Source organism: Petromyzon marinus, chromosome 62, assembly GCF_048934315.1.
Source record: "Petromyzon marinus isolate PM22_M1 ecotype Great Lakes invasive population chromosome 62, UKy_Petmar_22M1.pri1.0, whole genome shotgun sequence".
Lineage (NCBI taxonomy): Eukaryota > Metazoa > Chordata > Hyperoartia > Petromyzontiformes > Petromyzontidae > Petromyzon > Petromyzon marinus.
The window spans coordinates 1,605,230-1,617,387 of NC_133728.1; the positions used below are offsets into that span (position 1 = coordinate 1,605,230).

At 44.0% G+C, this 12,158-nt stretch overlaps 1 protein-coding gene across 2 annotated transcripts in view; it reads right to left on the reverse strand.

The window, feature by feature from the left end:
* The window catches only part of LOC116955875 (nectin-4-like), a 73,416-nt gene extending 61,258 nt beyond the window's left edge, over nucleotides 1-12,158 (reverse strand). Inside the window, exons 1-2 of one of the 2 annotated variants that reach the window (XM_032977205.2) lie at nucleotides 11,809-12,158; nucleotides 4,007-4,128 (exon numbers count right to left, since the gene is read on the reverse strand). In XM_032977205.2, coding sequence (XP_032833096.2) covers nucleotides 4,007-4,061 — 55 coding nt within the window. In that variant the 5' untranslated portion in view covers nucleotides 4,062-4,128; nucleotides 11,809-12,158. The remainder of the gene's footprint in view (nucleotides 1-4,006; nucleotides 4,129-11,808) is intronic. The other variant, XM_032977204.2, reaches the window with a different exon arrangement.

Genomic DNA, 12,158 nt, shown 5'->3' on the forward strand with positions numbered 1-12,158 from the left:
CCGTGAACCAACGCTGCCGCTCTACACATCCTTGTGTGACTCGAGTTAGTTTCGGGTTAGAGAGAAGACGGGAGATGGAGCGTTAACTTCGCACTCGCTCGCCGTGTTTAACTGTGCCGTGCACAGGCTGTGGGCCAAGAAAAGTGTCTCGGCTTGCACGCATCACACACCACGAAGGCAGAGGAATAGTGTTGCGTCGTGGCGGTGGCATGAGACTCTAGCCGGGTTCCTTCCTTTAAAATCGTGTGATCGTGAGATCTGATGGTTGCTTGTGGTCGTGGTTGAAGTTACCCAGCGGCGTGAGCCAGCACTTGCATGGTTGCAGCACTTATCCATAACTAACACGAACTTAATTTTTTTAATTTTCTAGACTATGAACTACTTTTATTTTACCAATTAAGGGCCCCACTCAGATATAGCTCTTTTTATCTCAGAAGCGACCTGGCCACAAATGATAGCTTAACCAATTGGCTCGTCATCATCACGTGGAAACTTATAGCAGTAGCCAAATACTTCAAAAACGCGCGAATGTTGATGATAAATGTGGAGGGGAAAAACCGGAGGAAACGGAGGGAAATTCACGCGACCAGGGGAGGGAGAGAGAGAGAGACACAAACTCCAAATACACAGCAGGTGTCAGGGTGGGGATCGAACCCACGAACTCCTGTAGATCAGGCGAGGTAGTTAACATCCCCTAGCCACCGTGATGATGAGAGAGAGAGAGAGAAAAAGAGACACAAACTCTAAATACACAACATTGCCCATAGACTAACATTGTCCAGAGACTAGCATTGCCCATTGACTGGCATTGGCCATAGACTAACATTGCCCATAGACTAACACTGTCCATAGACTAACATTGCCCATAGACTAACATTGCCATAGACTAACATTTGCCCATAGACTAACACTGCCCATAGACTAACATTGCCCATAGACTAACATTGCCCATAGACTAACATTGCCCATAGACTAACATTGCCCATAGACTCACACTGCCCATAGACTCACATTGCCCATAGACTAACATTGCCCATAGACTAACATTGCCCAGAGACTAACATTGCCCATTGACTAACACTGCCCCGTAGACTAACATTGCCCATAAACTAACATTGACTCTAGACTAACATTGCCCATAGACTAACATTTGCCCATATACTAACATTGCCCATAAACTAACATTGCCCACAGACTAACATTGCCCATAGACTAACATTGCCCATAGACTAACATTGCCCATAGACTAACATTGCCCATAGGCTAACATATACACTGCACTACAATTGTAAATGTGTGTAGTGGGTTTGCTCTCCAACCTACAACCGGTGATGAGTGCTGTTCTAGTATACTACACTATATACTATACTACAATTGTAAATGTTGTAGTAGTTTTATTATCCAACACACAACCGGTAAGTCCTGTACTAGAATCGGCAGGTTTTCTTTACAGTGAGGGAAAAAGTATTTGATCCCCGGCTGATTTTGTACGTTTGCCCACTGACAAAGAAATGATCAGTCTATAATTTTAATGGTAGGTTTATTTGAACAGTGAGAGAGAATAACACCCAAAAAATCCAGAAAAACGCATGTCAAAAATGTTATACATTGATTTGCATTTTAATGAGGGAAATGAGTACTTGACCCCTCTCAATCAGAAAGATTTCTGGCTCCCAGGTGTCTTTTATACAGGTAACGAGCTGAGATTAGGAGCACACTCTTAAAGGGAGTGCTCCTAATATAAGCTTGTTACCTGTATAAAAGACACCCGTCCACAGAAGCAATCAATCAATCAGATTCCAAACTCTCCACCATGGCCACGGCCATAGAGCTCTCCAAGGATGTCAGGGACAAGATTGTAGACCTACACAAGGCTGGAATGGGCTACAAGACCTTTGCCAAGCAGCTTGGTGAGAAGATGACAACAGTTGGTGCGATTTTTCGCAAATGGAAGAAACACAAAAGAACTGTCAATCTCCCTCGGCCTGGGGCTCCATGCAAGATCTCACCTCGTGGGGTTGCAATGATCATGAGAACGGTGAGGAATCAGCCCAGAACTACACGGGAGGATCTTGTCAAAAATCTCAAGGCAGCTAGGACCATAGTCACCAAGAAAACAATTGGTAATACACTACGCGGTGAAGGACTGAAATCCTGCAGCGCCCGCACGGTCCCCCTGCTCAAGAAAGCACATATACATGCCCGTCTGAAGTTTGCCAATGCACATCTGAATGATTCAGAGGACAACTGGGTGAAAGTGTTGTGGTCAGATGAGACCAAAATGGAGCTCTTTGGCATCAACTCAACTCGCCGTGTTTGGAGGAGGAGGAATGCTGCCTATGACCTCAAGAACACCATCCCCACCGTCAAATATGGAGGTGGAAACATTATGCTTTGGGGGTGTTTTTCTGCTAAGGAGACAGGACAACTTCACCCCATCAAAGGGACGATGGACGGGGCCATGTACCGTCAAATCTTGGGTGAGAACCTCCTTCCCTCAGCCAGGGCATTGAAAATGGGTCGTGGATGGGTATTCCAGCATGACAATGACCCAAAACACACGGCCAAGGCAACAAAGGAGTGGCTCAAGAAGAAGCACATTAAGGTCCTGGAGTGGCCTAGCCAGTCTCCAGACCTTAATCCCATAGAAAATCTGTGGAGGGAGCTGAAGGTTCGAGTTGCCAAACGCAGCCTCGAAACCTTAATGATTTGGAGAAGGTCTGCAAAGAGGAGTGGGACAAAATCCCTTCTGAGATGTGTGCAAACCTGGTGGCCAACTACAAGAAACGTCTGACCTCTGTGATGCCAACAAGGGTTTTGCCACCAAGTACTAAGTCATGTTTTGCAGAGGGGTCAAATACTTATTTCCCTCATTAAAATGCAAATCAATTTATAACATTTTTGACATGCGTTTTTCTGGATTTTGTTGTTGTTATTCTGTCTCTCACTGTTCAAATAACCCTACCATTAAAATTATAGACTGATAATTTCTTTGTCAGTGGGCAAACGTACAAAATCAGCAGGGGATCAAATACTTGTTTTTTCCCTCACTGTACATGACAAACCTTACCCATTCAAGGCCGTTTCGGGTGGTGGCCCGGTTTAACGAAATTCATATTTTACGCAATCTCACCCGACAACCATCGATTATGGATGATATTTGTCGCGTTCGCCCGCTACTATAACGTGTCAAACTGATGTTCAAACACCAAGTGTTCCGTATCTACTTGCAGTGGTTCGTCTTGACCTGACGTGCTCCACGCATTCCCTGTGCGTGCGAGATGCCCTTTCTGGGTGTGCGGCCAGATTCTTCGTCGAGAGGGTAAATCGTTTAAAATACAAATTTCATTCAAAGAAAGCACAACGACGTTGTTTCATCAAAGCCTCTGGCTTTATTAACTGCACACGTAGTTTTTTTTTCTCTCTTTTACGTTGGCTCGCAGTCGAGGTCAAGGAACCGCTCGCTGATCGTCTCCATCAGCAGCATCAGCAGCAGCAGCCATCCAACAGAATGAAGAAGACGCTCAGAGCCTCCACCCACGGCGGATGATGTCTCTACGAATGAGCCGTATGTCGTGACCCGTGTAGCCGCATGGGTCCCGACATAAACGAAAGTCAAAATTCGTAAATGAATGAATTTCTGGCGACTCCGTCCCACCGCGCACACGAATTCAAGCCTGGCCCGGATCGTTCCGTTCTCGTGTCGCGTCCAAGCGCAGCAGCAGCAGCGCGGACGAATGCCGCCGTCATGAACAAACACTTTGATCAGCGCGCCGTGTGGAGCTCGTCGAGAGGAACGAATCGCCGTGGCGTTCGCCTTCAACAGACATTCAACGACGTCGCAACGCAGTTGACGCGAGAGCCGGGGGCTTACGGGACCCCGGGGTCCCCCCATAAGGCTCACTTGGATCACTCTGCAGCATTGACAAACCAAGCACCCCCCCAGCCCCCCTCCCCCCCCCCCCCCCCAGACTAATAACAAGAGACAACATAGAACAGCACTGACCGTGGAGAAGACTTAAAACGAGGAAGAGGGCCGGTCCGACGACACCCGTGGCCATCGCGAAACGGCGAGCCTCACGTGCCGCTGTCTGCCCTGGTTGGTGCTGCTGCTGCTGCCGGCCGATTCTGAGAGGGGTGAGGCAGTTTCAGCTTGGGGGGGGGGTTCTCTCCCTCCTCCTCCTCTGCTATTCCTCCTCCTCCTTCTAAATGCGTCATTACACCCTTGACACCACCCACACACATCACGTAGACACGCGTACGGCAGAATGTAATGCGTGATATTTATTCGCACGCATCTCGACGTTGAAGCTTTCGTGACTGCGGGAATTTCGTTGAAGCCAAGCGATCGCTTGCGTTGTGATCAAAACGTCGTCGTAGTAGTGGTTTCTTTCGTGTGATTTTCGTTCAACCCCATCTACGTGACTTCACCGAAAGAACCAAACAAAAATACGTACGCACTTTGGCACAAAGATAAACATTCCCCATAATGCAAACGGTTTTTTGTTGTTGTTGTTGTCGTGGAGAGTTTTTATTGTTAAATCCTGCCACCACCAAAGTTTGTCACGTAAACCAAAACGTGGCAATTAGTTACGAGTCGAGCACTAACCGTCTATGTGTCAAAGAGTAGACCCACACACTCATTTAAAATTCGAGTAGCAGTCGCGAACAGCCTATACTTGTTAAACAAAGATCCCCCGTGTAGCCTCAACAGACTGTTGGGGCAAGTGCTGTAAGCGAGTAGCAGCAGCACCTATTGAAGGCCGGCACGGCACACGAGGGCGTGGGTGGCCAGCACCACGCCCGGCCGCCTTTGTCTCTCTCGTGGCGATGATTAGACACGTCAAGCAGCTACTCATACACGGTGGTGTTATTGACACGGGATGTAGAGAGTTGATTTTGTTTTAATTTAAAAAAAAATCACTATGAGAAGCGTTAAAACGGTGGCTAGGAGATGTTAACTACCTCGCCTGGTCTACAGGAGGTCGTGGGTTCGATCCCGACCCTGGCGCCTGCTGCTGTATATTTGGAGTTTGCGTGTCTCTCTCTCTTTCATCATCATCACTGTGGCTAGGAGATGTTAACTACCTCGTCTGGTATGCAGGAGGTCGTGGGTTCGATCCAGATCCTGGCGCCTGCTGCTGTATATTTGTAGTTTGCGGTGTCTCTCTCATCATCATCACTGTGGCTGGGAGATGTTAACTACCTCGCCTGGTATGCAGGAGGTCGTAAGGTTCGATCCCAACCCCTGACGCCTTCTGCTGCTGTATATTTGGAGTTTGCGGTGTCTCTCTCATCATCATCACTGTGGCTGGGAGATGTTATCTACCTCGCCTGGTATGCAGAAGGTCGTAAGGTTCGATCCCAACCCCTGACGCCTTCTGCTGCTGTATATTTGGAGTTTGCGGTGTCTCTCTCTCTCTCCCATGGATTTTTCTCCAGGTCCTCCGGGGTTGTCCCTCTACATTGAGAATGAACGTCACCACGTGTTTAGAGTGTTTGGCTGCTCGATATTTCCACGTGATGATGATGATGATAAGCCACTTCGTTGAGCTATCATTTGTGGCCAGATCGCTTCTGCAAAAGGGCCACACAGTTCAGTGGGGCCTTACCTGGTACAATGAAAAATAAGTTTAGTCGTAAAGAGTTTAAAATGAGAATAAGTTTTCCCCTTTCATGGACGTGAAACAGAAGTTGTGTTAAGATGTTCAAACATCAAATAGAAACGCTTTGCAAGGAATAAAGTTTACTGCATTGGCCAGACACGCTACTGAACATGCAGACAAACTGATAATAACAATAACATATGATGCATTGTCTTTGAACATATTAACACTTACTGTTTTATTGCCAGAAAGGGTAAAAAAAACCTATTCTTTTCTTTCATACTTGTTACTGGCAAAAAGGTCACGTAGATATAAGAGAGAGTCGCTGAACGTCTCTATACGATATTTAAATAATAAATAAAGTACTAAAGTACTAATTGCTCCGAGTGGCGAAGAACGTGCTCGCGATGACTTCCCGCTCGTGTCAAACGGCCTCGTACAAGATGCGGATGCAGGCTCGCGAACAAAGACCGCAGAATCCTGCTAAAGAAAAAGAAACCCCTAAAAGACAAAGATCCCCCGTGTAGCCTGGAACAGACTGTAGGGGCAAGTGCTGTTAGCGAGCAGCACCTACGAAGGCCGGCACGGCGCACGAGGGGGTGGGTGGCCAGCACCACGCCCGGCCGCCTTTGTCTCCCCGGTGGTGATGTTGTCACACCGCACCAGGTACTCATTTCAGGCTGAGTAGACTTAAATAAAACCAACAAAGACAAAGAGCCCCCGTATAACCTCAACAGGTTGTTGGGGGCAAGTGCTGGCATGGCACACGAGGGGGTGGGTAGCCAACACCACGCCCGGCCGCCTTTGTCTTACTAAGTGGCGATGTTTACTACACACCGCACCAGGTACTGATTTGAGGCTGAGTCGAAGTAGGGCAGGCCCAGGACCGGTTCAGGTAATCGTCACCGGTGTTGGCCGTGAGCGGGAATCGAACTCGGGTTGCCGGGTTCGTAGCGCAGCGTAGCGCTAACCGCTGCACCACCGCTCATCACACAAAAACAAATAGACACACAAACCCGACTGAAAGTAGCGACTAACAGGGGGTAGTTGGGCTCGTGAGGTTCTCCGGTTTGGTCTCAGCAGTAGCAAAAAAAGAATTGGTAAAAAAAAGCCGTAGTTGTTCGATGCACACACTTTTTTTTGCACTCAAAAGTGTAAACTAAATTATTTTGACCCCAGAATTAATCAAATTTTACGTGCTGAATACAAGCGGGTGGCTTCCTTTCGATGTTCACTTTTCTTTATGCAAGCCACCCACTTTTATTGAGCACAACAATTTTCATAAATTCTGGGGTAAAAATAATTTATTTTCTACTTTTGCGTGCAAAGTGTGTGCATTGAAAAACGAGGTTTTTTTTCAACCAAATTTTATTTTTCCGTGAAAACGATTGAAACAATTTTACTGCTATTTTATTTGACCAAGGTAAGGCCCACTAGAGCTATACAGCATTTTTTCAGAAGCGACGTGGCCACAAATGATAGCTCAGCAAAAAAGTCCACACGAACACGGTGAGCACATGCAAACTCCAAATATACAGGCGTCAGGGTCAGGATGGAATCCACGACCTCCTGTACACCACGCGAAATAGTTAACATCTATACAATTTTTTAGAATCTATCGAAGTTGAGAAAATTAAAAAAGAATTGTTACCGTTCGGATAGCTACAGGCTTAGTGCTGCTTGGAAGCGAATCGTCAAATAATACATTCATGATAGAGGTTTTTTTTGGGTTAGATCGCGTAAAAATATATAAATGTGTCGTTAAAACCCGCCACCACCCGACACAGCCGCTATTAAGGATTGTTACGTAAACAGAACGTGGCCAATTCGTCGCTAGTACAGCACACCTCTGTGTTGGAGAGCCAAGCCACAACATCACAAAATGTGCATGCATAATGTACGTTGGTCACCACATCTACGCCGCTACATAGGGAACGAGTCAGGTCGGAGTCAGATTGTAAATGTTGTGGCTTGGCTCTCGAACACACCGGTTAGTGCTGTACTGGTATACTACACTATACTACACAATATAGTACTATACACTAGTATACACTATACACTAGTATACACGACTATACACTACACTATACACTACACTATACTATATACAACACTACTATACACTACACTACTATACACTACACTACTATACACTACACTATACACTACAATACTATACACTACACTATACACTACACACTATACACTACACTATACACTACACTATACACTACACACTAGTGCTGTACTAGTATACTACACTATACACTGCTATACACTACACACTAGTGCTGTACTAGTGACGAATTGGCCACGTTCTGTTTACGTGACAATCCTTACTAGTTGGCTGTGTCGGGTGGTGGCGGATTTAACGACACCACATTTATATATTTACGCGATCTAACCCCCCAAAAAAACTTCTATTGTAGATGATATCGGTCGCGAAAGCCTACGTGTTAAAAATAATACGTTGTTTAAATGCATGCCTATACATTGTGGATTACCTGTACGCACACAATGACAGGTGCTGATATTTTAGTGCACGCAAACGACAGGAGGTACAACGTACATCACACGTGCACATTGTGCACATTGTGCACGTGTGATGTACGTTGATTACCAGATGAATAACCCAATCGCTAATGGGTAAAACCCATTGTAATGTAGATGCATTCATGAATGCCCCCTCCTGCCCCCTTCGCACGTGAAGGGTTCACAAGTGACGTCATCACACCTACCGCTCTGTTTAAGGAACGGAACAGGGGGAGGATTTCTCCACAAGCCTGGCTGCTCTCCGCCTGGTGATGCTGGTTGTAATTACTGGCGAAACGTCACGGGGCTCAGATTCTCTTTGGTTCTGTCGGTAAAGTCACGTAGTTAGAAATAAAATAAAATAATAAAAAAATCACGACATTTCGATCACAACGCAAGCGGTCGTCATCAGGCCTGATGGCGACCGCTTGCGTTGCGATCGAAACGTCGTGATTCGTTTTATTTGATTTCTACCCACGTGATGACTTTACCGAAAGAACCAAAGAGTATGGATTCCTGCAGTCACGAAAGCTTCAAATCAAGATCGGTGCTCAGATTGGAAATGTCCTGGGTTTGCTCTCCAACACAGCGATGAGTGCTCTACTAGTAACGAATTGGTACGTTCTGTTTGCGTGACAAACATTACTGAATGCCGGTGTTGGGTGGTGACGGGTTTAACGACACATTTATATTTACGTGATCTAACCCCAACAAACCTCCCTATAAGTGTGTAACAATAATGCAAAAAACATAATACAGGTTTTTTTTTGTCTTCTTTGGTTCTTTCAGTAAAGTCACGTTGAATGAGAATATAATAATAAAATAAAATAATAAAATTCTCACGACGTTTCGGCCACAACACAAGCGGCCTTCTTCAGGTGAAGGAACAAAAAACTGTTGGGACGACAGAGCTCCAATTTCGTCCCGACAGTTTTTTGTTCCTTCACCTGAAGAAGGCCGCTTGTGTTGTGGCCGAAACGTCGTGAGAATGTTATTGTTTTATTTTATTATCATTCTACGTGACTTTACAGAAAGAACCAAAGAAGATGAATCCTTGCAGTCACGAAAGCTTTAAATCGAAACAGGCTGTTTGGTTAGATCGCGTAAATTCATATTTACGCATATTATGGTTGTATTATGGATAACATTGGTTGTGAAATCCTACATGTTAATAATGCGAAAGCGTGTCAGAATAATATAATAGTGTGTCGTAATAATAATAGAATAGTGTGTAATAATATAATAGTGTGTAATAATAATATAAAAGTGTGTAATAATAATAAACTAGAGAGAGAAAAACCCCACGCACAGGAAATGGAACAAGAAACCAGAATCTCAACCCACAAGGTGCAGCGAGGAGGCGTTGGGCAGATTTCACAGCCCAGCAAAAAAAATTCACAGATGCTCAGCAGTTGGAAAAACAAAAATTATGAAAACCCCGCCGCCTCAAACTGAACCAATAAAACAACAAAGCCGAGTTCCACTGGTCGGCAAGAATGAAAAAAACAACAAGACGCGTCCATTTGTTCCTTTTTTACAAATTTACGACAAAACATGCTCACAAGAATTGACAAAACGACACGAACATCAAACGACACTAACAAAACACTAAACTAACAACACGCTAAACTAACAACACGCTAAACTAACGACACGATAAACTAACAACACGTTAAACTAACAACACACTAAACTAACAACACGATAAACTAACAACACGTTAAACTAACAACACGATAAACTAACAACACACTAAACTAACAACACGATAAACTAACAACACGATAAACTAACAACACACTAAACTAACAACACGCTAAACTAACAACACGCTAAACTAACAACAGGCTAAACTAACAACACACTAAACTAACGACACGTTAAACTAACAACACGATAAACTAACAACACGTTAAACTAACAACACGATAAATTAACAACACGTTAAACTAACAACACGCTAAACTAACGACACGCTAAACTAACAACACGCTAAACTAACAACACGCTAAACTAACAACACACTAAACTAACAACACGTTAAACTAACAACACGCTATACTAACAACACGATAAGCTAACAACACGTTAAACTAACAACACGCTAAACTAACGACACGCTAAACTAACAACACGCTAAACTAACAAGACGATAAACTAACAACACGCTATACTAACAACACACTAAACTAACAACACGCTAAACTAACAACACACTAAACTAACAACACGATAAACTAACAACACGCTATACTAACAACACGATAAACTAACAACACGTTAAACTAACAACACGCTAAACTAACAACACGCTAAACTAACGACACGCTAAACTAACAACACGCTAAACTAACAACACACTAAACTAACAACACGATAAACTAACAACACGATAAACTAACGACACGCTAAACTAACAACACACTAAACTAACAACACACTAAACTAACGACACGCTAAACTTACAACACGCTAAACTAACCACACACTAAACTAACAACACGTTAAACTAACAACACACTAAACTAACAACACGTTAAACTAACGACACGCTAAACTAACAACACACTAAACTAACAACATTTTAACTAACGGCACGCTAAACTAACAACACGCTAAACTAACAACACACTAAACTAACAACACGCTAAACTAACGACACGCTAAACTAACAACACACTAAACTAACAACACGTTAAACTAACAACACGCTAAACTAACAACACACTAAACTAACAACACGTTAAACTAACGACACGCTAAACTAACAACACGCTAAACTAACAACACACTAAACTAACAACACGTTAAACTAACAACACGCTAAACTAACAACACGCTAAACTAACAACACGTTAAACTAACAACACGTTAAACTAACGACACGCTAAACTAACAACATGCTAAACTAACAACAAGTTAAACTAACAAAACGTTAAACTAACAACACGTTAAACTAACGACACGTTAAACTAACACCACGTTAAACTAACGACACGTTAAACTAACAACACGTTAAACTAATGACACGTTAAACTAACAACACGTTAAACTAACAACACGTTAAACTAACAACACGCTAAACTAACAACACACTAAACTAACAACACATTAAACTAACGACACGCTAAACTAACAACACGCTAAACTAACAACACGCTAAACCAACAACACGTTAAACTAACAACACGTTAAACTAACAACACGTTAAACTAACAACACGCTAAACTAACGACACGCTAAACTAACGACACGCTAAACTAAACTAACGACAATGCTAAACAAATTTACAAAGCAACATGCTTTGATTATCTGTAACAGAGGTTGTTTTGTAGGTTACATCGCGAAAATAAAAATGTGTCGTTAAACCCGCCACCACCCGACACAAACGTGCTGACTAGTTACTAGTTCAGCACTATCCGAGTTGTGTGTTCGAGAGTAAACCCACGGCAACCTTGAACATTCCAAAAGGTTTCGCCGCTAATTACAACAACCAGCATCATCAGACGACGGCCGGGTGGTGGCAGGTTTGACGACACGACGTTTGTATTAACGCGATCTAACACCCACAAAAAAAAAAACCTCTATAATGGATAACATCGGTCGCAAAAGCCCCGACAACCACCACCACCACTTCCCCGTGTTTAAACGCTTTGAATAGCGCGCTCACGCTGCAAAGGAAGAAGTGGATGAAGAAGTAGAAAGAGTCTTTTTTCGTCTCGCTTCTCTGTCGTCTTTGGCCAAAAATAGTTCGTAGAGCAGTCTGGGTTGACAAACTCGTTTCCTGAGAACTGATTTTATGTGCGTCCATTTAGCTGGGATTCCCGTGCACCCCGCATCTTCGATTATCACCGTTGGCTACGAACTGTGCGAAAGACGTTCACGTACACAGAGACCCACAAACTGACATAGAGACCCATCGACTCACACAGACAGCCACAAACTCATAGAGGCCCGTATTCTCACACAGAGACCCATAGACTCACAGTGATGTGGTACAATGCGTGACGAGACGTGGAT